This window comes from Mus musculus, chromosome 7, assembly GCF_000001635.26.
Source record: "Mus musculus strain C57BL/6J chromosome 7, GRCm38.p6 C57BL/6J".
Lineage (NCBI taxonomy): Eukaryota > Metazoa > Chordata > Mammalia > Rodentia > Muridae > Mus > Mus musculus.
The window spans coordinates 24,080,124-24,107,871 of record NC_000073.6 but is presented as its reverse complement, the minus strand read 5'-3'; the positions used below and the strand labels follow the sequence as shown (position 1 = coordinate 24,107,871).

At 45.7% G+C, this 27,748-nt stretch overlaps 1 protein-coding gene across 7 annotated transcripts; it reads right to left on the bottom strand.

Moving 5' to 3' along the window:
* Positions 1–162: 162 nt before the first annotated feature.
* On the bottom strand, positions 163–25,995 carry Zfp180 (zinc finger protein 180). Of its 7 annotated transcripts, NM_001289634.1 has the most exons (6): positions 25,634–25,975; positions 22,366–22,446; positions 21,281–21,384; positions 9,977–10,051; positions 6,304–6,424; positions 163–3,467 (listed from the first exon to the last, which is right to left on the bottom strand). In NM_001289634.1, the coding sequence occupies exons 4-6, from the start codon at positions 10,028–10,030 to the stop codon at positions 1,747–1,749; spliced, it is 1,896 nt and encodes a 631-aa protein (NP_001276563.1). In that variant the 5' UTR covers positions 10,031–10,051; positions 21,281–21,384; positions 22,366–22,446; positions 25,634–25,975; the 3' UTR covers positions 163–1,746. The 7 variants fall into 7 exon arrangements, with proteins under 7 accessions (NP_001276563.1, NP_001038951.1, NP_001276569.1 ...); NM_001045486.2 differs by lacking the exon at positions 21,281–21,384; NM_001289640.1 differs by lacking the exon at positions 21,281–21,384 and having other exon boundaries at positions 6,304–6,419.
* Positions 25,996–27,748: the final 1,753 nt, after the last annotated feature.

Here is a 27,748-nt window from a genome sequence, read left to right as displayed (position 1 = left end):
GCTGTTAGTTCTCCTTGCTAATGAAACACTTTCCCTTTCGGGATCCTCTACACTCTATCCCCAGGGGAGGGACTAGCCCAGGCTCAGCTTAGTGGAAATCACCGAGCCCCACAGGGCATCTAGTGGGCCATTCTTTAAAAGATCAAACAAGTGGGACATCTGTTTCTTTTTTTGCTTCTGATAAACTTTTATTCCTTGTACCATGTTATAGCACAACATGCATCTCTGAGAGATAACAACATAAACAACAGTATCAATAAATAGATTATTATCCCTTTTCAACTTCAGGCTATACATAAACATTTTCTCAGGTTCCTGTAGTTCATTTCAACTGGTCGTTTGCCTTAGTTGTAGAAAATCTTCACTTGTAACAGAAGTGTACAAAACAGATAACAAACTACCAATCAGGGCAACTATGCAGACTGACACGGTCAAATACCGTGATCCAGTGGAAGGTCTAAGATGAGTCACCACAACACACCCACCAGTCAACTGTTCACTTAAGTCTTTTTTAGGAAAGGCCATTGGTTTTAGATTTAGGTTCTCTGAGATTCAGAAATCAGTGCTTTCTTTATTCAGGGAAAAGAACCAGCATTTAATATGTGTGTGTGAGCACACATAAGACAAGCTTGTTTCCTTTCTTTTCTTTTCTTTCTCTTTCTTTCAAGACAGTCTTGCTATGTAGCACAGGCTGGTCTTGAATGGTCCTCTAGCTTCACTCACTAGTGATGGGGTTTTAGCATGGGCTTACCTCCATGCTGGTCCAAGCTTGACCCTGCTTGTGGATTTCCTGAAACAGGCAGCTCATGGCCAGCATCCACAGGAACACTGTAGGGGGCTTTGAGGGCAAGGGAGTCCATTCCTTGGCTGAGAATGAGCTTAGTTTAGAGGACTCGGGCCCTGACAACTCAATGGCCACCCGTCACTCTGCGGCAGTGGCTCCTATGTTGTCTCCTGATGGCACGGAATGACTAGTGAGGACAGCAGAAGAGCAAGCAAAGCTTTGAGATAGAAAAGCAGCTCTTTCAAGAGCAGTAAGATACTCCCAAGTGAGCTTACGTTTGGCTATGACTGGAAGCTGATTGGTTAAGCCTGCATAAATGAGGGATTAAGTGACCCGTCTGCCTGCAGTGAGTAGGTCTGAAGACTCTGATGGGGAGATGAGGTGGGAGGTCGTGGCTCAGCCACCTAGTAGCATGAAGGAAAAGAGCCAGAGGCAGGACAGCAAAGCTGATGGCCAGCAGTTACTTTCCTAAGTAAGAGCATTTTAGAACACATACCTCCTGAACTAAATTTACAGAGTGTCAGCTTTGCAACAGAGAAGCTGTGCTCTCAAAGACCAGGCCAGAACTCAAACTAGAGGGCTTCTGCACTAAACTTGCAGTATTTGATCTAACATTCAGTTTTTCTAAGTCTAGCTTCTGCCTTCTCTGTACGAAGTGCTTTGGGAAACAACTTCTGCCAGTCAGGAAGTGGCCTTCTGAGCTTGGCTTAGGGATGACGCCTGCACAGTCATTCAAGAACACACCCCAGCCCGTGTGTAACAGTTTTTCTTCTCCGGAGACCTCTTATCCACATCTGCCAAACTGAAGGCTTTACTCCTTTCTTTCGTCGACATGGGGGTAAGGAAAGGGTCTATGTGCATTCTTCTCACACTGTCACTTCCTGCCAAATGCATTCCTTCCCACATAACTTGAGAGGATTGGATCAGTCCAGGAGTCAACATCAGCTCTGACTCTCAACTGGTCAGGACTTACAGGCGTCCTCACTGTGAGTAGCCTGGTGCCTACTGCGCTTCGAACTGCTAATAAAGGCTTTCCCACACTGGCCGCACTTGTAGGGCTTTTCCCCAGTGTGAGTTCGCTGGTGGACGATAAGCCGGGCACTTAGGCTGAACGTCTTCCCACACTGATTACACTCGTAGGGCTTCTCTCCAGTGTGAGTCCTCTGATGCTGAGTAAAGCAGGAGCTCTGCCTGAACGTCTTCCCACACTGGCCGCACTCGTAGGGCTTTTCCCCAGTGTGCGTCCTCTGATGAACGACGAGGACGTAGCTCTGACTGAAGGATTTCCCGCACTGCTTGCACTGATACGGCTTCTCCCCAGTGTGAGTTCTCTGGTGCATGACAAGGTGTGAGCTCCGGTTGAATGACTTCCCACACTCATTACACTCGTAAGGTTTCTCTCCTGTGTGGGTTCTCTGATGCGACACCAGCTGCGAGCTCCAGCTGAACGACTTCCCACAGTGATTACACTCGAAGGGCTTCTCGCCGGTGTGAGTCCTCTGATGTGCAACAAGTTTATAGCTTTGGCTGAAGGACTTGCCACAGTGACTGCACTCATAGGGTTTTTCTCCAGAATGAATTTTCTGGTGCGCGATGAGCTTGTAACTCTGGATGAACGACTTCCCACACTGGGTGCATTCGTATGGCTTTTCCCCTGTGTGGGTTCTTTGATGTGCGATGAGTTTGTAGCTCTGGCGGAACGACTTCCCACACTGGGTGCACTCATAAGGCCTCTCGCCAGTGTGAGTTCTCTGATGCACCACAAGAACATATCTCTGGGTAAAGGACTTCCCACACAGATTGCACCTGTACGGTTTCTCTCCAGTATGGATCCGCTGATGAGAAACAACATGTGAGCTCCGGGTGAAGAACTTCCCACACAGGTTGCACTTGTAGGGCTTTTCCCCTGTGTGGGTTCTTTGGTGTGCAATGAGATGGGAGCTCCAGCTGAAGGACTTGCCGCAGTACTTACATTCAAAACGCTTCTCCTCAGAGTAGTTTCTCAGGCTCTGAGGAAGAGACGGACTTGGGGCGGTTTTACATTTATCCTGGCCCTCTTTAACAAGAAGCTCCTGTTGCCCACCGAGGACCACGCTATGGTTTAAAACTTGCCCGCGCCCTTTAAAGCCAAAGGTTTTACCTTCCAAAGGAACTTTCTCATTTAGATTTCGGGGCGCACCTCGGCCAGAAGCTTGAACATGGCCATTAAGTTCATAGGCTTCCTCTCCTTGTGGGCTGCTTACGAACTGAGAGGGGCGGATGCTCTGAGGAACTGCCCCAGCTGTGTCATCTTCAAGGAGATCTGAGCTATCACTGATCTTTTGGTGACTGCTTGCAACGACATCACCATGCAACTTTTTAACATGTGACGCCTGTTTATGGAAATGGTTTCTGAGGGGTATCATGGGGAATGAAGGCCGGCTGGTACTCAGGCAACTCCTGTCAGGGTCATGACCCCTGTAGACAGTATCAGGAGAGCCAGCGCTACCCTGGGTAAAGGCCACCTCCTCTTGCTTGTTCGGTTGTTTCCCCGACTGCTCCTTACAGTCTCGGACTTCTTCACATGTTGACAGCCAAGGGTCATCTCTTGCCGACCCCTCTAGCTTCAATCCATGGGATGGTTCTTCATTGAAGATTGTCTGCTTTGCGGTGGCTCCTTCTGTTCCATGTACAGCTGGCAAGTCTGGGAGACAGTACAGCAAGGCACCCGTATTAGTCACGTATCATACCATGACCAAATGCCCAACAGTAACAAGTCTACAGAAGAAAGACTGCCTTTGGCATATGGCTTAGAAGGCTCAGACTAGAATTCCTTAGCCCCAGGGGCTTGTGCAGAACAGTATGTCAAGCGGAGAGAGTGGAAAGTTCAATCTGTGATAGCGAGAATCAGAGCATGATCAGAGCACAGATATAACTAACCTAAGGCACACCGATGGAATGGCCCCTTTCTTCAAACCAAACTTACATTCTTGTTTCTAGAACCTTCCAAAATAGTGCCACCTGCTAGAGAACATGCATTTAACACATGAGCCTGTGGGATATACTCCATATCCAAACCACAACAACATCCTGAACATTCCAGCCCCCGCCCCCCATTAGAGCTAGATAGTGGGATAAAGCTTACAAGAAACTAGAGAAAATGTTTTGACTTGTGTACCTCTAACCTGGGTTGAGAAATGAAAGGAGAGAGGGCAGAGTTCAGAAGTGCCACATCCCTGGCCAGGTGGCAGAGGCAGAGGCAGAGGCAGAGGCAGAGGCAGAGGCAGATCTCAGAGTTCGAGGCCAGCCTGGTCTACAGAGTGAGTTCTAGGACAGCCAGGGCTACACAGAGAAACCCTGTCTCAAGAAAAAGAAAACAAAGAAACAAAGTGCCACAGCCCAAAGGTACAACAGAATCTTCCACTCAAACTATCTGCATCTTAATTTTATTCAAATAAGCAAGACTTTAAATGTCATGGACTTCCATGTCTCAAGATAAAAATCACCTATGCAGGGCTGGGAGAGATGACTCCGTGTTTAAGAGCACTGGTTGCTCTTTCAGAGGCCACACACTAGGGAACTATACCTGTCTGTAATTCTAATTTCAAGTGACATGACATCCTCTTTTGCCTGGTAGCATCTGCTTGTTCATAGTGCACATACTCAGGCCCACACATATATCCACACAGGAAAAATAACCTTTATGCAGAACCATTAGAACCTCAAGCAAATTTAAAAATTTAAAATCAATAGGAACAAAACAAAAAGTGCTAAAAACGAAAAGAGCCCCAAAAGAGGAAATGAAGAACCTTTTAGTCCGTGTTAGTGCTAGACGCGTGTGCACTGAAATGCTATGTGCACTGAAATGCTAGTAGCTACATTTCTTAGAAAGTTCTGGAGGCATGAAACTGACTAGCACAGTGTGCATCAACAAGTCATCAACACAGCAATATTTGTGAGCACAGAAACTCAATGTTGTCCCAGTTCTCCAAACAAATGGTGTGCCCTGGACTCAGGATTCCTCTACAGAGATTAGAAGTATGTACACAACCTGCTTCTAAGTAACTGTCAGGTAATGCTTAACGAGCCCATGTAGAAAAAGTGATTACCCACACAGTCTGTAGACAGGGGAAACAGCAACTACCAGTGGGGCTTACAAACAGATCTTATGCACAGGTAACGACCCCATGTATGTGGTTCTCGACTGGTCTAACTGAGCGACTCACTCTGGGTACAGTGCAACACTGAGTTCTCATGGCTTCCAAAACACCTACATCTTAATGAGGGGTAACGAAACAGAGAAAATACAGCTACAGTGGGGTTGGTCGGTGCTGGTGTGAGTTAATGAAGATAAAGCCACAGTGGGGTCAATGGTGCTGGTAGTCAGCTGTTACATTCTGGCAAAACAGAGAGGTGGGGAGAGTACCAGACTCTCACTTAGAGTTCTGTCACTGCCCCAGCTATACGTGTCTTGAAGAGGTGCTAAATTAAAGTGAGAGGCCTTAGTGGGGCCTGGGCTTCTGTAAGTTTTCTCCATGCTGGGTGTGGTGAAGATATAGTTGCGTTCAGGTCACCTCTGTTCCTACAGTAATCTAGTAAACTTACTCGTTTACCGAGCTGGCCTTGGATGTAAGTGTCTGTTGGCGTACTGTTGAGGGGACTAGACTTTTCTGTACACCTCCCTGGGAAAAGTCACATGAAAACTGGACAAGTGCACTGATAAAGTGTTTATAACCTTTGCCTTGCGTTAGTAAGGGAACTGTGTGGTTTGGAAAGCTGTTGGAAGGAGAGACTGGACTTTGGATATTTATGCTGGAGACAGAAGAAAAACCACTCAGTTTGGTCTCAGGCTTTGGCTGTTAGGATCTGTGAAGACTGAACAACCTCAAACCCAATAAATTACATTTTATATAAATTTTCATTCCCAGGGTGGGGCAGAGTCACCTGTGTTAAAAATTCTGCAAGGCTGCAGAGCAGACTGCAAGAGCATAGGAATGCCTGGTCTCTCAGTGTGCCGAGATCTTCAAGTACCACATTGTGCCTGCCTCCAACACCACGTCCCCAGGCCTTCCAATGCAGCCAGGCTGCTAAGTTTCCCCATGTTCCTCACTCAGGCTCTGGGGGTCTCCCAGCCTTTCCAGTGTCGCTAGCAATGCCTCAACACTTCTAGGAAACACTTGCAGGAATGTGGTGAGGGTAGCTGGGAGGGCGCCGTGAGCTACAGAACACCCCCCAACATTTCTAAGAGCTACAGAAAGGACTGGCATGCAGCAGTGCTGGGGCCAGGTCTGTTCTGAGAATACCAGAATAAATCCCCTGGGCTGCATCTCCAAGAACATGGAGAAAGACTCCAGGGGTGCATGGCCAGGGAGCGGGTGCTGCAGGTCGACCTTTGACCTTCCTTCCCCTGCACGCTATGGTGTGTTCCTGAGCACACAAAACAAAGGTAAAAAAGCAAATCTGGCTGCTGAGCCCCGCAACTTAACAGGAAAGGAAAGCATCGGTAGATAGTCCTTTGTTTAGAGTGGCTCAGTACTCACCCCACAGGTCCCTGTGGCCTTCCAGGATCACGGTTTTCTCTGGGGTTCTCTGGGCATTGTTCCACATGCTCTGTCCCTCCTCTGTAAGGTCCACAGTTACAATCTTGAAGTCTGTGCTTTCCTACAACAGCACACACATTCCTGCTTAGCTGGGCATTGGTAGTTTTTCCTCAGTGCCCCTGGACTCTAACCACCGGGCAGTTACAGTAGTAGACCATCTGCCTCCAAAGCATCCTAACCAGGGTCAACAGCACTGCTGAGCTTCAGATGCCAGGCCTGCTTTTAACCCTTAAAGAGGCACATCAAACAAGAAGTATATAGAGTCTCTTCATCTTATTTACTTACTTATTATAGACTGAACCCAAACCCTCACACATTAGGCAAGTACTCTACCACTGAGCCATGTTACCAGCCTTTAAAAAAAGTTACCGAGGAGCTGCTGGAGAGATGGCTTAACTGTCACGATCACTTGTTGCTGTTGCAGAGGATCATAGTTCAATTCCCAGCACACATATGGTACCTCACAAAACCTGTAACTCCAGCTTCAGAGGATCCAACATCCTCTTCTGACGTCTACAGGTAAGAGGCACACGTGTGCTGTACACACATGAAGACAAAACACTCCTATACATGAAATAATATAAACATTTTTAGTTATTATTCTATGTGAGTGGATGTTTTGCCTGCGTTCATTTATCTGTACCATGTGTGTGCAGCAGAGGCTGGAAGAGGACATCAGATCCCCTGGGAATGGTGTTAAGGACTCTAGTGAGCTGCCATGTTAGGAGTTGAAGCCAGGCTCTCCAGAAGAGCAGCTAGTGTTCTGAATCACTGGGCCATCTCTGCAGCTCCTAGATTTTTATCATTTGTTACCATCATGTGTCTGTGTGAGAGAGGAGCAGGAGCCTGCACGTGCCACAGAGGTAAGGTGAGGCCAGAGGAACAGGCCCAGGCAATGACTCTTGCCTGCCCTCCTGTGGAGGCAGAGTTTGCTTGCTCCTGCCATGGTGCCTACTCCAGGCTACGGTAATTGGGCAGCTTCCTGGAACATCCCCTGGCCACTTGGTTACTGGGGCTTGTGAGATGGGTGAGAGGAGAAGGGCACTTGCCATTAAGTTTGACAACTTTGGGGCTCGCAGAGGAGGAGGAAAGAAATGACTCCAGGGAGTTTTCCTCTCCATCAAGGAGTCTAACCTCCACCAATATGCTGTGGCCAGAGTTTGTACGTACACACACACACACACACACACACACACACACACACACGAACTGACTCACATGCAGAAACAAAGTAATAACAGATTATCAACTGTATGTAACAAACAATTTTTTGTTCAGGAGTCAGCATATGTGTAATGAGGCCTCTCAGGACTCTAATTCCAACATACACCTGTTTTCCTTGGTAATTCGGTGCAGAGTTCACACAGGCCTCATGAGTTATGAGGCAAGCTCTCCACACAAACCACACCCAAGCCCCCAGGTTGGCTTCAAACTCACGATGTAGCTGAGGCTGCCACATGCTCTCACACCTGGTTACATGCAGTGCTGGGGACTAGCCTGAGCTCTTCCACACATGCTAGGGAAGTAGTTTTCCGACTGGCCAAACCTGGGCCCCATATATACTCCCTGTGGGTAAGAAAGCCCAATTCTCAGAGGCTGGGGAGACTGGTCAGTAGGTTAAGTAGTTGCCACACAAATGTGAGGATCAGAGTTCAAACCCCAGCAGCCACATAAAAGCCAGATAGACATGATGGCTTAGAGCATCTCCAGGGCAGGATGGCTACCTAAACTAGTTAAAATCAGCAAGATCCAGTTTAGCAAGCAACCTTTCCTCAATATATAAGGTGGAAATGGTGGTGAAAGATACCTCATGTAAACCTCTGGCCCCCGAATGAATGTGCATGTGCATGTACATGCATGCATGCAGACACACACACAAGTCTCTTTGCCTTGTAACCCTGAGTGCTCCACTAAGCTATATCTACTGCTGCCCACTGAGGTCTGCATTTCATCTTCTGCCTCAGACATTAGCAAAGTCTAGCTGTCCGGTGAATCTGGTCCAATGCCTGGTTTTCTAGGTACATGTTAAGTATAATTTAGCACTCCCAGTGGCTACTGTATTTTAGGTGACTGGTATATTTCTATATAGCAGCAGAGTATAACTAGGAAGGAGACTGTAAAAACCACAAACCCAAAATGCTTACTCTTTGACCACGGACATAAAAACAAAAAAATTCTATTATAGAAACATTATTGTTCTGTTTGGTTTTGGAGATTCTGCCTAGAATCTCCCAGTGAGGATCTGGGGGCGTGGCTCAGGGGTAGAACCCCTGCCTAGAATCCCCCAGTGAGGGGCTGGGGTGTGGTTCAGTGGTAGAACACTCATCTTGCACACAAGCTTCCTATGTCTACTCCCTGGCAACAATAGTTATAATAAATGAAGATGTCAACATTACTCATGGACTAACTGCTTTAAATAGGACAGAAGCTCTAACAAGCCTACTGGATGGGGATTTTGATCCATAAGGAAGTGCTGATGGTGGCCCCTCCTGTCACCCAAAACAGTAAATGCCAAGCAATTGAATGTCTTTGCTACCAAAAGCTCTAAACTGACCAGACATTTGGGGACCAGGCTTTTGTAAGCTGTGGCCCATAAGTAGGACACAGGAGTTGAATCACAGGAAACTGCGTGAACATGTTGCCATCTAGGCATTCCTCTTAGGCCCAACTTCACCAGAATCTCAAAGGTCTTTTAGTAATTGGCCGAGAACAGGATTCAGAAATGCAAGCTACTAACTGCCAGCTGGGCTGAACATTGGTCTTGAAGGGTCTTTAATTCTCTAAATCCATGCTTTGTTATAATAACTATTTACTCTTGCTGTCTAATAGATGCTTAGATATCAAGTAAGGCCCTGCAAGTTGGTTTAGCAGGTAAAGACGCTGCCAGCTTGCTGAGATGACAAATGCCTTCATTTCAGCACTCAGTAAATAGTGAGTTTGAGGTCCTGGATAGTCAGGGATCAAAAAGAGACCATGTCTTTTTTTAAAAAGGATGGGGGATGGAATAATGGCTCAGTGGTTCATCTAAAGGACCCAGGTTCAATTCCCAGCACCTATGTGGCAGCTCACAACTGTCTGTAACTCCAGCTTCAGGAGATCCACCCCCTCACACAGATACACATGTAGGAGAAACACCCATGTGACAGAAAATAAACAGAAACCATTTATTTATAAAAAACATACTTACTACAAAGCTTTACACCCTAAAGTTGTTCCCTGAACTCCACATGGTGAAAAGTGAAAGCTGACTCTTACAAGTTGCCCTCAGGCACTGAGAGCTCTACATCTTTATGCAAAGGAAACCAGGAGCAGACTGTCTTCCAAGTGGCTAGGAGGAGGGTGTCAAAGCCACAGTGATGCACTTCCTCCAACAAAGCCACAGCTACTCCAACAAGGCCACACCCCTAATAGTGCTACTCCCTGGGCCAAGCATATTCAAACCACCACCTGTGGGTTTGCACTTGACCCTCAGGAACATACCACAAACACTTCACCAACTTCTGCCCCACCCGCCACTTTCGCTTCCATCCACTCTAGTTCCCATCAGTGTGCTTTCACCACTCACCACCATGCACATGGCCTCCAGGTGAAGGATGGGCCTCGTCCAACTCACCTGAGGCATGATGTCCAGTGACCCAGCATCTTCTCCCTCCACTTCAATGATCATCTCTTGGGGTAGAACAAAGTTCTGAGAAACACATGAGACAAAAGGAACCCATAAGAGAACAAAGCCAAGCCTGGAACCCCTATGGTGGGTAGGTAGGATCTGACCTGCACTAACACATCCAACTGCCAATCTCAGCTCCCTTCCATATAACCTCAAAGTAACCTGTGTAGAGAGAAGGGGCCTTCCAAGGAATGAGGCCTCACACACAGCACAAGACTACTGTGAGTGCTTCAGTGTGGCCCTGCTTGTCAGCTGAAGGTGGCTGGGTGAAGCCAGGATACATGTGGAACAAAAGAACTCACCTGGTCTGGCCTGGCTTGTCCACTGAGCCCTGCCTAAACTCCTGCACCATTCAGCAGTAAACAAGCAACTCAGTCTCTAGCATGACCTAAGCCAGAAGCAATTCAGAGTGACTAACAAATTAACTTCACAATAAGTCAGATATGGTGGCATATGACTGTCACCGTAGCACTTGAGAGGCAGGAGGCTCATGAAGTTCAAGGGTATACTCAGCCAGCCTCTATGGGAGAGCTCCTACAGAAGAGGCTGGAAGACGGCCCTGTGCTTAATGGACAGCCACGAGGACTAGAGCTTGGATCCAGCACCCACGTTGCCACCCAGCTGTCCTGCCAATGTCTACAACCTGCTCTGAGTTGCATAGAGGCAGGAGAATCGTTGGGCCTTCTGCCTCCCAATCTAGCCCCAGGTTCAGGGACAGCACCTGTTTCAAAGGACACCTGTCAGAAGTGCACACACCTGCACACATAAACTCAGGCACACACACACACACACACACACACACACACACACACACACACACACAATCTTTTTAAACAGCACAAACAGTAAAGAAACTAGTGATGTATAAACAGCTGGGGCTGGATAGGGGGCTCAGCAGTCAGAGGACTGGCAGCTGAGATTCTAGGCATGGATAGTATGGAGTTAACCAATTGCTTTGTATTGGCGCTAAGGCCCAATTGCTTTGTATTGGAGCTAAGGCCCACTCTCAAGGGAAAATGCATGCCTGGTACTTTAAAGTGGCTAAAAAGCATGTGGCTGTGGGGCCCACATGCCCTAGAGGTGAACCTATCACTATTATTTTTGTTGAATGGGTAGTGTAACAAACTACCCTCCCAGTCTTTATCTCTATGTCTTAGATTAGCACAGCTCTCAGACATCAACAAAGGTTTTTAGTTGTCTTTTGTTTCTTGTGTGCCTGTGTGGTGACACAGAAACCCACAACTGATCAATGTATACAGAATAGGTCTGTGGAATGCTCAACCACAAATAAGGCTTATCTGTAACAGCCCCTCATGGGCTAGAGAGATGGCTCAGAGGTTAAGAGCACTGACTACTCTTCCAGAGGTCCTGAGTTCAATTCTCAGCAACCACATGGTGGCTCACAAACATCTGTAATGGGATCCAATGCCTTCTTCTGGTGTGTCTGAGGACAACTACAGTGTACTCATACAAATAAAATAAATAAATCTTCAAAACAAACAAACAAACAAACAAACAAACAAAACAGCCAGCTCCTGCCTGAGTTTCAGGGACTGAAAAGACTGTAAGAGCCACAGGTCAATGAGAACAGAAACAAACACTGTCTTCTGGTGAAGACAAACTCTGTACTCAGGATGAGACCCGTATAACATCAAACCACCCAACAATCTAGCCTGTCTGTCTGTCTGTCTGTCCGGCAGGGCACAGCTCATGAGCCACTTCTACCTGAGGAACTACTGACAATAGGCATCTTCTAGGGGAGGGAAACTTAGTTTTCATTGAAGACATAGTTTACAGTAGGTTCCCAATAGTACAGCGGATGCTGTGATAGTGGACCCAGAAGGAGTTAAGGGAACAATGGGAGGTGAGTATGGCCAAAATGTGTTGTGTTGTGTGTGTGTGTAAAGCACTCAAAGAATAAAAACATTGGGGGCCTAGAGCAGATCCTGTGCCAGAGTTACATAAACAAATACCACTAGGAGAGAGCTGGTCTCCCAGAAGTGCCTACATACCTGTGAGCACAGGTAAGACCACTACTTCTCTTCAAACTCCTGGTCAAGAGGGACCTTCCCAAAGCCATCAGGACACAGGAACCAATGAACAGCCAAGGACAGGATCCTTAGGGTCTCTGTCTGAACCCCAGAGCTGACCCTGTACCACAGCTCTCCATACCCAAACTCCTCCCAGAGAGAACTGGTCTCCCGGGCGTACTGGCACCCAGGCTTGCAGGACAGACAAGCCACAGTCAGAGACTACAAGACCAGCTAATTCCAGAGATAACTAGATGGTGAAAGGCAAGCACAAGAACATAAGCAACAGAAACCAAGGCTACTTGGCATCATCAGGACCCAGTTCTCCCACCACAGCAAACCCTGGTTACCCCAATACACCAGAAAAGCAAGACTCTGAATTAAAATCACATATCATGATGATGATAAAGGAATTTAAAAAGGACATAAATAACTCCCTTAAAGAAATACAAGAGAACACAGGTAAACAGGTTGAAGACCTAAAAGAGGAAACACAAAAATTCCTTAAAGAATTACAGGAAAACACAACCAAACAGGTGAAGTAACTGAACAAATCCATCCAGGATCTAAAAAATGGAAATAGAAACATTAAAGAAATCACAAAAGGAGACAACCCTAGAGAAAGAAAACCTAGGAAAGGGATCGGGAGTCATAGATGCAAGCATCACCAACAGAATACAAGAGATGGAAGAGAGAATCTCAGGTGCAGGAGATACCATAGAAAACATTGACACAACAGTCAAAGAAAATGCAAAATGTAAAAAGATCCTAACCCAAACCATTCAGGAAATCCAGGACACAATGAGAAGACCAAACCTACGGATAATAGGTATAGAAGAGAGTGAAGATTCCCAAATTAAAGGGCCAGTAAATATCTTCAACAAAATTATAGAAGAAACCTTCCCTAACCTAAAGAAAGAGATGCCCATGAACATACAAAAAGCCTACAGAACTCCAAATAGACTGGACCAGAAAAAAAAATTCCTCCTGTCACATGATAATCAAAACACCAAATGAACTAAACAAACAAACAAAAAAAGATTATTAAAAGTTGTAAGGGAAAAAAAGGTCAAGTAACATATAAAGGCAGACCTATCAGAATTACACCAGGCTTCTCACCAGAGACTATGAAAGCCAGAAGATCCTGGGCAGATGTTATGCAGACCCTAAGAGGACACAAATGCCAGCCTAGACTACTATACCCAGCAAAACACTCAATTAGCAAAGATAGAGAAACCAAGATATTCCATGACAAAATCAAATTTATATATTATCGTTCTACAAATCCAGCCTTACAAAGGATAATGGATGGACAACCCAACACAAGGAGAGAAACTACACCCCAGAAAAAGCAAGAAAGTAATCTTCTTTTAACAAACTCAAAAGAAGATAACCACAGAAACATAAAAATAACATTAAAAATAATAGGAAGCAACAATCACTATTCCTTAATATCTCTTAACGTCAGTGGATTCAAATCCCCAATAAAAAGACATAGACTAACAGACTGGATATGTAAACAGGACCCGCCCTTTGCTGCATACAGGAAATGCACCTTAGTGTCAAAGACAAATACTACCTCAGAGTAAAGGGCTAGAAAACAATTTTTCAAACAAATGGTCCCAAGAAACATGTGGGAGTAGCCATTCTAATATTGGATAAAACAGACTTCCATCAAAAGCCATCAAAGAAAGATAAGGAAGGACACTTCATACTCATCAAAGGAAAAATCTACAAGACTCTGAATTCTGAATATCTATGCTCCAAATGCAAGGGCACTCACATCCATAAAAGAATCTTTACTAAAGCTAAAAGCACACATTGCACCTCACACAATAATTGTGGGAGACATCAACACCCCACTCTCATCAATGGACAGATCAGGGAAACACAAACTAAACAGAGACACAGTGAAACTAACGGAAGTTATGGACCAAATGGATTTAACAGATATCTGTAGAACATTTCATCCTAAATGAAAAGCACCTCACGGTACCTTCTCCAAAATTGTCCATATAACCAGTCACAGAACAGGCCTCAACAGATACAAAAATATTGAAAGTATCCCATGCATACTATCAGAGCACCACGGACTAAGGCTGATCTTCAATAACAATATAAATAATAAAAAGCCAACATTCACGTAAAAGCTGAACAATACTCTACTCGATAACTTGGTTAAGGAAGAAATAAAGAAATAAATTAAAGACTTTTTAGAGTTTAAATTCACCCAAGAAGAGTAGATGGCAGGAAATAACCAAACTCAGGGCTGAAATCAACCAAGTGGAAACAAAAAGAACTATTCAAAGAATCAACCAAACCAGGAGCTGATTTTTATGAAAATCAACAAGATAGATAAACCCTTAGCCAGACTTACTAGAGGGCACAGGGACAGTATCCTAGTTAACAAATTCAGAAATGAAAAGAGAGATAGTATAACAACATACACTGAGGAAATTAAAAAAAATAATCAGATCCTACTACAATAGCCTATACTCAATACAACTGGAAAATCTGGATGAAATGAATAATTTTCTAGACAGATACCAAATACCAAAGTTAAATCAGGATCAGACAAACCATGTATCCAGTCCCATAACCCCTAAAGAACTAGAAGCAGATCTTCAGTGCAAACCCAGCAGAGGGTCCCAAGGTCCCCAGAGGACTCTCCATGCCAAAAGTGCCCTAGCACACCCAGGATCTTGTGCCAGCAGGAACAGGGACAAAGGAATCCCACCCAACTAGAGGCTTGGATTCCTTCTGGTGGCTCCAGCCCCGTGCCATATTGGGCGTGAACTAGGCAGGATCTTGAGATCACTGAGACCAGTCTACGAAGGAGAGCACGTGGGCGGCAGAAGCAACAGAGCTTCTTGGACAGGGTCCCTTCCAGCCTTCATCCTCAGCCAGGAGGCGGAGCTGAGACCCAGACCCCTGGGCACCTTCCTTGCCAGAGGAGAGTTGGCCTACAGGGAGGGCTCTGACCCCAGGACTCAGGAGGTGGATCTGAGCTCCAGACTTCTGGGTACCTTCCCTGCAAGAGGAGAGCTTGCCTAGAAAGTGCTCAGACCACTGGGACTCAGGATAGAGTTGGACTCCCAGGAGTGCTGACAGAGGCTAACAGAACCACAGGAGGAACAAGCTCTAGCCAGAGACAGCTAGAACATTTAACACAAGAGATTACCAGATGGTGAAAGGCAAAGATAAGAATCTTACTAACAGAAACCAAGACCAGTGGGCATTATCAGAGCCCAGTACTCCTACCACAGTGAGTCTTGGATCTCCAACACACCCAAAAAGCAAGACTTGGATTTAAAATCATATCTCATGATGCTGGCAGAGGATTTTAAGAAGGGCATTAATAAATCACTTAAAGAAATACAGGAGTACACTGCTAAACAGGTAGAAGTTCTTAAGGAATTACAGGAAAAAAAATGCTAAACAGGTAGAAGTCCTTAAAGAGGAAACACAAAAATCCCTTAAAGAATTAAAGGAAAACACAACCAAACAGGTGATGGAATTGAACAAAACCATCCAAGATCTAAAAATGGAAGTAGAAACAATAAAGAAAACCCAAAGGGAGACAACCTTGGAGATAGAAATCTGTATTAGTTAGGGTTTTACTGCTGCGAACAGCCTTTCAAAGGATAATAAAGGGAAAACTCCAACACAAGGATGAAAATTATGCCCTAGAAAAAGCAAGAAAGTAATCCTTCAACAAACCTAAAAGAAGACAGCTGCAAGAACAGAACCCCAACTCTAACAACAAAAATAACAGGAAGCAATAATTACTTTTCCTTAATATCTCTTAATATCAATGGACTCAATTTCCCAATAAAAAGTCATAGACTAACACACTGGTTATATAAACAGGACCCAACTTTGTGCTGCATACCTGAAACCCACCTCAGGGACAAAGTCAGACACTACCCCAGAGTGAAAGGCTGGAAAACAAATTTCCAAGCAAACGGTCTGAAGAAACAAGCTGGAGTAGCCATTCTAATATCGAATAAAATCGACTTCCAACCCAAAGTTATCAAAAAAGACAAGGAGGGGCACTTCATACTCATTAAAGGTAAAACCTACCAAGATGAAGTCTCAATTCTGAATATCCACGCTCCAAATGCAAGGGCAGCCACATTCATTAAAGAAACTTTAGTAAAGCTCAAAGCACACATTGCACCTCACACAGTAATAGTGGAAGACTTCAACACCCCACTCTCATCAATGGACAGATCCTGGAAACAGAAACTAAACAGAGACACATCGAAACTAACAGAAGTTATGAAATAAATGGATCTAAAAGATATCTACAGAACATTTTATCCTAAAACAAAAGGATATACCTTCTTCTCAGCACCTCATGGCACCTTCTCCAAAACTGACCATATAATTGGTCACAGAACAGGCCTCAACAGATACAAACAAACTGAAATTACCCCATGTATTCTATCAGATCACCACGGACTAAGGCTGATCTTCAATAACAATATAAATAATAGAAAGCCAACATTCACGTGGAAGCTGAACAACACTCTACTCAGTGATAACTTGGTTAAGGAAGAAAAAAAGAAAGAATTTAAAGACTTTTTATAGTTTATTGAAAATGAAGCCACAACATACCCAAACTTATGAGATACAATGAAAGCAGTCCTAAGAGTAAAACTCATAGCTCTGAGTGCCTCCAAAAAGAAACTAGAGAGAGCATACACTAGCAGTCTGACAAAACACCTAGAAGGTCTAGAACAAAAGAAAGCAAATTCACCCAAGAGGAGTAGACAGCAGGAAATAATCAAACTTAGAGCTGAAATCAACCAAGTAGAAACGAAAAGAACTACACAAAGAATCAACCAAACCAGGAGCTGGTTCTTCACTAGAGGGCCCAGCGACAGTATCCTAATTAACAAAATCAGAAATGAAAAAGGAGACATAACAACAGAACCTGAGGAAATCCAAAACATCTTCAGATCCTACTACAAAAGGCTATACTCAATAAAACTGGAAAACCTAGATGAAATGGACAATTTCCTACACAGATACCAGGTACCAAAGTTAAATCAGGATCAGATTAACTCTCTAAACAGTCCCATATCCCCTAAAGAAATAGATGCAGTCATTAATAGTCTCCTAACCAAAAAAAAGCCCAGAACTGATGGGTTTAGTACAGAGTTCCATCAGACCTTCAAAGAAGACCTAATTCCAATTCTTCTCAAAATATTCCAAAAAAATAGAATCAGAAGGTACTCTATCCAATTCATTCTACGAAGCCACAATTACTCTGATACCTAAACCACATAAAGACCCAACAAAGAAAGAGAACTTCAGACCAATTTCCCTTATGAATATCAACGTAAAAATACTCAATAAAATCCTTGCTAACCAAATCCAAGAACACATCAAAACGGTCATCCATCATGATCAAGTAGGCTTTATCCCAGGGATGCAGGGATATTTTAATATATGGAAATCCATCAATGTAATCCACTATTTAAACAAACTCAAAGACCAAAACCACATGATCATCTTGTTAGGTACTGAGAAAGCATTTGACAAAATTCAATATCCCTTCTTCTTTAAAGTCTTAGAAAGATCAGGAATTCAAGGCTCATTCCTAAACATAATAAAAGCAATATACAGCAAACCAGTAGCCAACATCAAACTAAATGGAGAGAAACTTCAAGCAATCCCACTAAAATCAGGCACTAGACAAGGCTGCCCACTTTCTCCCTACCTATTCAATACAGCACTCGAAGTTCTAGCCAGAGCATTTAGACAACAAAAGGAGATCAAGGGGATACAAATTGGAGAGGAAAAATTCAAAATATCACAATTTGCAGATGATATGACAGTATAAATAAGTGACCCTAAAAATTCCACAAGAGAACTCCCAACCCTGATAAGCTGCTTCAGTGCAGTAGCTGGATATAAAATTAACTCAAACAAATCAGTGGCCTTTTTCTACACAAAGGATAAACAGGATGAGTCCCAGGCTTTTTATGGTTGGGAGACTTTTAATGACCACTTCTATTTCATTTCACTTCCTTCCTTTCTTTCTTTCTTTCTTTCTTTCTTTCTTTCTTTCTTTCTTTCTTTCTTTCTTTCTTTCTTTCTTTCTTTCAGCAATGGTGGGATTGCAAGCTGGTACAACCACTCTGGAAATCAGTATAGTGGTTCCTCAGAAAATTGGACATAGTACTATCAGAGGACCCAGCTATACCATTCCTGTGCATATACCCAGAAGATGTTCCAATATGTAATAAGGACACATGCTTCACTATGCTGATTGCAGCCTCATTTATAATAGCCATGAACTGGAAAGAAACCAGATGTCCCTCAACAGAGGAATAGATACAGAAAATGTGGTACATTTACACAGTGGAATATTACTCAGCTATTAAAAACAATGAATTCATGAAATTCTTAGGGAAATGGATGGGACTAGAAAATATCATCCCGGGTGAGGTAACCCAATCATAAAAGGTCACACATGGTATACAGTCAGTGATGAGTGGATATTAGCCCATAAGCTTGGAATACCCAAGATACAATTCTTAGACCAAATGAAGCTTAAGAGGAAGGAAGACCAAAGTATGGATACTTTGGTCCTTCTTAGAACGGGGAACCCATGGTAGTAGATACAAAGTAGGGAGCAGAGACTGATGGAAATGTCATACAGAGACTGCCCCACCTCAGGATCCATCCCATATATAGTCACCAAACCCAGACACTATTGTGGATGCCAACAAAGATTATGCTGACAGGAGCCTGATATAGCTGTCCCCTGAGAGGTTCTGTTAATGTCTGACAAATACAGAGGTGGATGTTCTCAGCCACCCTTTGGACTGAGTACTAGGTCCCCAATGGAGGAGCTAGAGAAAGGACCAAAGGAACTGATGGAGCTTGTAACCCCATAGGAGGAACAACAATATGAACCAACCTGTATCCCCCAGAGCTCCCAGGGACTAAACCACCAGCCAAAGAGTACACATGGAGGGACCTATGGCTCCAGCTGCTTATGTAGCAGAGGACGGCCTCATTGGACATCAATGGGAGGAGAGGCCCTAGGTCCTGAGAAGGCTCTATGCCCTAGTGTAGGGGAATGCCAGGACAGGGAAGTGGGAGTGGGTGGGTTAGCAAGCAGTGGGAGGGGAGATGGGATAGGGAGTTTTCAGAGGGGAAACCAGGAAAGGGGATAACTTTTGAAATGCAAATAAATAAAATATCTAATAAAAAAATAAAGTAAGGAAAAAAAGAATAAAAACATTGTATTAAGAACAGAAGCATACAGGATTTCAACATACACATAGGAAACAGACTCAACAGGAGAGGGCAAGGTGGGGAGAAAGGAGGAAAAGCTGAGCTTAGTCAACAGATTAGAGATAGCTCGGCTGCAAATCTAGTGATGGGTCACCACTGAGAACCTTTTGTATGTAAGAGTTTTAAACTTATATCTGTAGAAAAAAAATGTTCCTGCCATAATGTCCAGAAGGCATTTGAAAGTGTTACTGGATTGTTTTAAAAATAAGTGGCTTATGAATTAGAGCCTAGTTTCTTGTAAGCTGATTGGTCAAAGCCTATGGAGATCTTAGTGACCAGCTAGAATATAGCTGGATTCAAAAGTTCTGCTTATTGTGGTAACATTGTTACCGGGCAAAAGATTGCCATACTGAGGATAACTCACATTATAAAGTCTTAGACACTGTTTCAAAGCATTGCAGAAAGAATTACCTAAAGCATTTAATATGTATTTTATAGAATTTCAACTGAGGTCTTTAAATTGTGTTGTGGATGGGCCTGGTGCTGTATTTTGATGCTAATTCTGCTCTCCTGGGAGGGGCTGAGGACAAGGAATGAGTTGTGTACTCAGGTGACTTCTTGTGAACAAATTCCCTAGTGAATAAAGGAGCCAATCACTGGGCGAGTAGGAGGGACTTCCGGGTTGGAGAGGGGAAGAGAAAAGGAGGCATGAGAGAGGGTCCTTTTTGCCTGAGGACAAGATGTAGCTACTAGTGTCTCCTGGCGGATTCACCACTGGAAAATTTAGATTTAATATCGCTTACAAGATTAGGATTCTAGTTGTTGCACCCAGAGATTTAGTTACCATTGTTTCTGAACTAAGTTTGTGCGGTGTTTCTCTTCTCGCGAGGACGCAACTGGGTTCCAGAGAGAAAGGTATAGCAGCAAAGCACGGGTTTGCCTGATGTGCCCACAAAGGCTGTGGGGGTATTGAAGCATGGGCCTGGCATGGTAGTGACCCGTCAGTGGGAACCTAGCGAGCTGGGTGGAGAGATTTTGGAGTTCTGTTTTTGGAGATAAAAACAGATCGGGCCATTGCCAGCCAGTATATGGCTGGCCAGGCTTCTGGGGCAGAGAGTTGCCGGCACAAGTGCGGAAAGGTGGTTCTTTTTTAATATTTCCTGCAACAAAATTGGGTGGCATATTTAACTCTAAATGAGATACTGGGCTTTTGTACTCTCCTCAGAATTGGAGAAGCACAAAACCCCATCCTTTTCTGGGCTACAAGTCGTGGTTCACATCTAATCCCAGTACTTAGGAAGCGGAGACAGGAGCATACCTAGTTGAAGGAAGGTCATCTTTAGCTATAGAGTGAGTCCCAGGACAGCCCTCAACACACGAGAGCCTGTCCTGCCTTAAAATGTTTTTTTAAAAAAAGATGGTGGGTGGCCCAGTAGTTAAGAGCACTCGAAGCTCTTAGAGAGGACCTTAGTTTAGTCCTCCATACCACAAGGGGTCGCTCATAGCTTCTTGTAACTCTAGTTCTGGGGGATTTGATGCCCTATTCTGGTTCTGTGGGCACCTACATACATGTGGAATATAGTCACACACAGACACATAAAAATAAACCTTTAAAAATAAATAAACACCAGCAGGAGAAATAAGAGCAGCAGTTAAGAGCACTGGCTGATCTTCCAGATGACCTGGGTTCAATTCCCAGCAATGTTAAGAGTGGCTCACAACCATCTAAAACTCCAGGCCCAGCCGATCCAGTGCCCTCTTCTGGCCTCCTTGGGCACCAGGCAAGCATGAAATACCCACACAAATCAAACTTAAAAATTGGTAAATAAAATAATCTTTAAACTTTAAAAGGGTAGAGGGCAGAGGGCTAGAGGGGCGGGGGGGGGGTGGGGGGGGGCGAGAAGAGATCAAGGGTTAAGAGTTCACATCCAGAAGTCAGGTAACAAGCCAGATGTCCCATGCATACCTGTAGCCCCAGCTCAGAGGGGCAGAGAGCAGAGAATCACTAGGACCTACTGGCTTCCAGCTTATCAGGGGAAATGCTAGCCTTTGGTGTGTGATAGACTCTTCCTGGGGAGATGAAACATATATGTGTTTATTCATGCCAGAAAGGAAAACCATGTATACCAATCTCAGTTTCTGTAAGAAAGCAGGCTGAGCAAACTATGGGAAACAAGCCAGTAAGCAGCTCTCCTCCATGGTCTCTGCATCAGCTCCTGCCTTCAGTTTCCTGCCTTGCTGGCATTCCAGTCCTAATTTACTCTGGTGATAAACAGCCAAATAAACTCCTTCCTCCACGACTTGCTTGTTGGTGTTTTGTTAGCAATAGAAATCCTAAAATGGGATTACTAGCAGGAGTGTGGGTGAGGGTTACTAGCAGGATCGGCTACATCCCTGGAACTCCTGTACAGTTTGCAGGTAGTTCAACAGGCCTGAGGGGGGCTCCTCTGCAGTGTGCCTTAGAGTTTCCTCTGTAACCGTTGGCTTCCATTATCCTCAGGGAAGGAGCCCTCCTGGCTTTCCACTTTATCAGCTCTGTGACATTTTATTTCACCCCCCCCCCACCCCCCCAATCCAGAGGGAACACTTCAATCAGAAGAAATTGCTCTACAACATCAAAGAAAGGCCATCTCTCAAGATAACATGTATGTAAAGAGACTACCATCTGGTGCCTTCTATACAGGCAAATACCCGTCGACATATGTGTATACATGCACATATACACGTTGATTAATCTTTTAAAAAGCCTGCCACACTGCTAGGCAGTGGTGGCGCACACCTTTAATCCCAGCACTTGGGAGGCAGAGGCAGGCAAATTTCTGAGTTCGAGGCCAGCCTGGTCTACAGAGTGAGTTCCAGGACAGCCAGGGCTACACAGAGAAACCCTGTCTCAAAACAACAATAACAACAAACAAAAACAAAACAAAAAAAAGCCTGCCACCCATGAGGGACCACACCCCTTAAAATACTGCAAAGAGATTTTTAAGGCTCGGGCTGTGGGGTCAGGCAGGAAATTGCTGAGGCCACTGGGGGAAGGGTGGCTTCACTCACCTCCACACAGGCCTGCAGGGACTCCAGGGACTCATCATCTTGTTGCTCCATGGTCTCCTCCAGGTGTGGCGTGGTGCCAAGCTGCATAAATAAAAGCAGCTCTGCATAGCCTGCACTGTCGCTCTCCAGCCCAGCCTGCCCCCTGGCAGTTAATGCCCCAACTGGACATTAACCAAGAATCCCTGAGTTGCTGCTCTAGGTCAAATCTTTGCAGTTCCACTTTGTTCCCCCATCCCCACTACCCTGTAAGCCCACCTCATGCTCAAAACATGACCATCTGCCCAGTACCTAAATGTGCAGCTCCAATCAGGGCATTCATTGGGTCTTGGGAGCCCCACAAACACCCAGCACTTAAAGAACCCCCTAGTATTACGTACTTTACTGGCTTGAGTGTGCAACTTCAAGACAATCTCTTTCCAGGCCTAGGAACCATATAGCCACTGATCAAATAAAGGAAATTCAGGACACAGCCCCAGCCTTTCCAGATAGTTATTTCATTGAGAACACTGTTCTTTCATCAGCAAACATGCAGAGCCTCCATCTTCCTACCCAAACCGCCAGGGCCAGGCCAGGCCCCTCCTTCCCCCACCCAACCAGACTCTTCCTCAGATTCTTACCCAAACCCTCAGGCTCTGAATTTGTAGCTTGAACCTGATTTCCTCCTCTATCAGTCTGGAGGGCTCTTTGGAACTAAAGACACAATGGCCCACGTGGAACTGGGGACCTCTGGCAGCCACAGCACATATCAGCCTCTGCCAGGACCAGACCCTGTACCTTTGCAGCTCAGCTGTCTTTGTGTCATCTGATGTCACGAACTTGGAAAGCAGGGTGGCAGCTGACCAATCCCACTTGAGGCACCAACCCCTCCATACTCCCTTGCTGCTCATGTGGTGCTAAGGCTGGAACCCAGTGTTCTGTGCACACTGGCAAGCACTCTACCAACTATGCCACATCCTCTGCCCCCATCTTTCTCTCACTACCCCACCCCCTGATTCTCACCCCAGCACTAATGTACAGTCCCACCTACTTCCCTCCACCCACCAGGCTCCAGCTTGAGTCTCAACCTGCGTAATTCCTGCTGTACACCTTCCTGGGCACCTGAATGCCAGGGAGACCCTGTCTTCCCCTACACTTGGGAATCAACTGGTGCTGATTACAGCAAAATCCACCAAGATCCCAGCACTATGTGTCAAAAGTGCATTTCTAGCAGGGCACGGTGGCACACACCTTTCATCCAAGCAGGTTCCCATGAAGGATTTGCATTCAGGACCTGGGTGCTCCGCCCATCTGGGGTTCTTCCTTGTTTTGGTTTTGATTCCTTATCCTTTGAGTCAGGGTTTCATGTAGTCTAGGCTAGCCTCACACGCATCATCCTCCTGCCTCTACCTCCCAAGTACTGCTTTTTTTAGTCATGTGCCACCAGACCGGATTTATGAAGTGCCAGAAATGGAACCTGGGGCTTTGTGCTAGGCAAGCACTTAACCAGCTGAGTTACACCCCAGCTCTAGGCGGATTTTTATAGGACTCTGTGTCCCCTTGTGGCTCCAAGTCACAGCTGCCACAATGGTCCTGAGGCCACCAGTTCTGCATGTCTGCAGAGCTGTAGTTAAAATACACCATTACCTAAGTCTGAGCACGGAGCTCCAGAACCAGTCCTAGGTCCTCAACACTTGGCTCCCAAGGTGTCCTCAAACTTAGGCTAGAGCCAAGGGACCTGTCTTCCACCCCGCTCTCCTATAAATGCAGGCATTCTCTTGCTTCAAGGCAGAACAGGCCACAGCAAAGATCCTAGCAACACATACTCTGTAAAGATGCTTACAGCATCTGCCTTCTCCCAGCCAGTTGCCAACCAGAAGGCAGCCTTTTAAAGCATAGGTTCCTTACCTCCAAGCTGGAGTTTCTACCCAACTTGAACATCTAAGAACTCTAAGGTGTTCAGGTTTCAGGTGCCAGTTCCAGATTCTCTAATTGAATACACTGACATGCACAGGGCCTTCTGCCTAGAATCCTCTGTTAGGCCCTTGCCTAACACCCTCCATCTGGTACTTGACTGTCGAAAGGACTGATTAACTGAAAACAATACTGGGTCTCCTGGTTCAAGAACCAGGACCTCCAGGCTGCTCTAGTGTGAACCCATTTCCTCCGAATCGAAATGCTCCCTCCTAGAAGGAGAAGGGAGGCTCCTAAGACTCAGGAAGCAAACAAAACTTAAAAGATCTCAGAAGCTGAAACTTTAAAGATACACACACACACCCTTCCTTAAGATTATACATGCAACAGCGAAGGCTGAGGAGGAGGTACCCTGCCCAGATGAGCTGCTTTGGAGTCTTGTAGGCACCTCCAGAGACGCAGCTTCCCTGAGTCATCACTCCCGTGGGCTTTTCAGTGCCATAGCTGACTCATCCTGCTCCTGTAAGAAACCCTTCACTCATACTTCCGTAGGGAACAACAATAAACCCACTGGCTCACTGGGCTAAACAGCGGCCACTGCTCTGCTTGGCTGTCATGCCTGGTCTAGGAACAGAAGCCACATACATCTCCAACAAACAGGACACCCCCAGGCTTGCAAGAACAGTGTCTGCCCAGGTAGGAGAACCACGTCTTCAGAACGTAGGCTGGTGATTCCGACACCAACACTTGCTCACGAATACAGTGTGGGCTTAGATCTAGTACAGAAACAGTGGCATGGTTCCTCTCTTTGGGAAAAAGAGTCTGTGCATTGGAAGGCTCTCCACTAAATACGCAGGGGAGGAGGGGAGTTCCTGGTACTTTTGTACGTACACAGAGGAAACTGCTCAGGTCACACCCACCTCTGCACCTACCCTCAGGGTCTCTCCCTACCCTCAGAGCTGATTCTGCATATGCACCTAGGGCCACCAGAGTCAGTTATTAGGAGCTGTTGGTGACACACCCTGTCACCTTAGAGGCCCCGCCACAATGTCTCTCTGTGGCGATAATACCTCTTTTAAAACTTTTTTGTCTAAAACGCAAGGCACCTTAGTGTCCCCTCGGGCCTTTCAATTATCTGCCCTTTGCCTAGGCCCTGTTTTCCATCCTTTTGGACATCCTCGGTCCCACAGTCCCACCACACAAAACCAACCATCCGCGCATGCGCACAACTGTGCACTCTTTACAGCCTCCCGAGACCCTGAGTCCTATTCTGAGGCACAGGAACCCCAAGTCACTGACACCAACGCGTCCAGATTCCCGCCTAGACCCTGCGCATGCGCACATCGACCACTGTAAGCGTCCCACATCTAACACCAACCTGGACGTCCGTGAGCCCGTGGTGAGGACCGGGGCGGGTCTGAGCCACTCACGACTCAGCGTCAGAACGAAACTGTGCTCACCGCTTCCTGCCCCGATCCTGAAGCACACCCGGCATGACTCGAGTGGCGGGGGTCTGGCTTCCACTTCGAGTCAGCATCCGCCAGGTCGCTCCGTGTAGACTGAGCCCAGCCACAAAGCTGAGCCATAGAAGACGCCTTCACACACATACACACACACACACTCACACGCACGCACGCACACACACAAACACATACAAACACACACACACACTCACACAAATGGCTGCACTGCCGGCTAAACCCGGAAGTAGGGGGTTATCAGCTCAATGGAACTACAATTCCCAGAACTCTCAGCGGCTTACGCAGCCGCTGTCAGAACTCAGCGCCAAGGGGCGAGGCCTCGAACTCGAGTGAGGCTGCGCAGTCCATCCCAGTCCTTTCAGGGTGGTGGCCAATGGGAAAGTCCTCTTGTAAGCCAAGATTGAAGCTGGCTTTGACACTGCCAAGTCTGGAAGACTAGCGATGTCCATGTTGTACAGTTCAAAAAGTTCTAATCATGCGGGCAGAATGGCTCAGCAGATAAAGGCGCTTTGCCGCCAATCATGATGATACGAGTTGGATTCCCAGAACCCCGTAAATAAATAAATCTAATCGCCCCACCTCCAATCCCCCACACACTATATAACTCTGTCTGGCCTGGAATTTACAGATGACCACCTGCCTCTGCTTCTCAAATGCTGGGATTAAAGGTATGAACTATCACACCCATCTTTTAAAAACTGATTTTTTATTTAATAGCTGTCAGTGTTAGGTCTCAAAGAAACCCAGGACAAATGGCTAAGGTGCCTGTTAACATATCCGGGTAAATGTTGGCTAGCTCTCCCAGCATCCCACTCCCTAACCGGAACCTCTCCTTTCCCCAGCTTTTCCTTTCAACATAAACTCATACATATTGGCTACGAGGTCTCCTGGTTCCCACACTTTTGATCTCTCCATCTTTGGCTCCTCTTTTTGCTCCCTATAATTAGCATATTAAAATGCCTTTTAGACATGTAAAAAATAATTAGCTTAGGACTCCTGCTCCACCCAAGGCTACACCTGATAACCAGAACTCAGAGACATCACTCCCTCATAATAACCAGATACAGTCTTAGAACCCCACTGGACAGTAATACACGCAGAGACCTAGAGCAATGCTTTGCTCTGCACATTTGGAGAGGCACCATCTTGATCTGCCCTATGGATAGAGATTCTCCGCCCAGGATCCTGAAGATCGAATCAGAGACTTCTGTTCTGGACCTCCAACACTTTTACATTCAGCTAAGATACATCACCCAGGTGAACAGCACTGGGGAGATAGTTGGAAACATAGAGTTTGAATTTTGTGTGATGACCCTCAGCATAATAAAACATATCTTTTGATATACTAACTATATGTGTTTACCTTCTTGGTCACGAAACTCCCTCTCCTCTTTCACTCTCTCCCCCCACACTCACTCTCCACTCATGGCTCCGTTCAGTCTAGACCCTTCCATGCCTCTGACTGTTCTCGGCCTCACAGTTTAAGCATACCTCTTTTTCTTTTTTCATTTATCTGATGCCCATAACCCGGGATTGACATAAGTGAGTTCCCTCTGAGGGACTCGGCAGCTCTGAACCAAGCTGTGGATCTGGCTCTCTAAGGTATGTATGTATCATTTATTTCTGCTGGCTCCTACCATTCACCAAACTTGACTCCAAATTCTAGAGTCTGCCTCTTCAATTGCTTTCTAGCCATGTGTCCCTCCTTGTCTACTCCACAAGTGTCTCTCTGGCTCCTGCAGCCTGGTAAGCCCTCCAGTGACCTCGTGGCATTTGCCATAAGGCATAAAGACATTTGCCCCCCCCCCCCACGTTGAAGTCACCCCCTTTCCAAGTCCATCTTCAGCTGCTCTCTCCTTTCCATCTCTACAGGACAAGTGCCACCTCAGAGTTGCCTTCTTTGTCTACTAGTACTACAAAAACCACACCAGTGTGCCAGAAAGCTCCTCTTGCCCTACTGGGTCTGTGACATGCATAAAGGGATGCCTCTCCTCTTTGATTCAGAATATTTC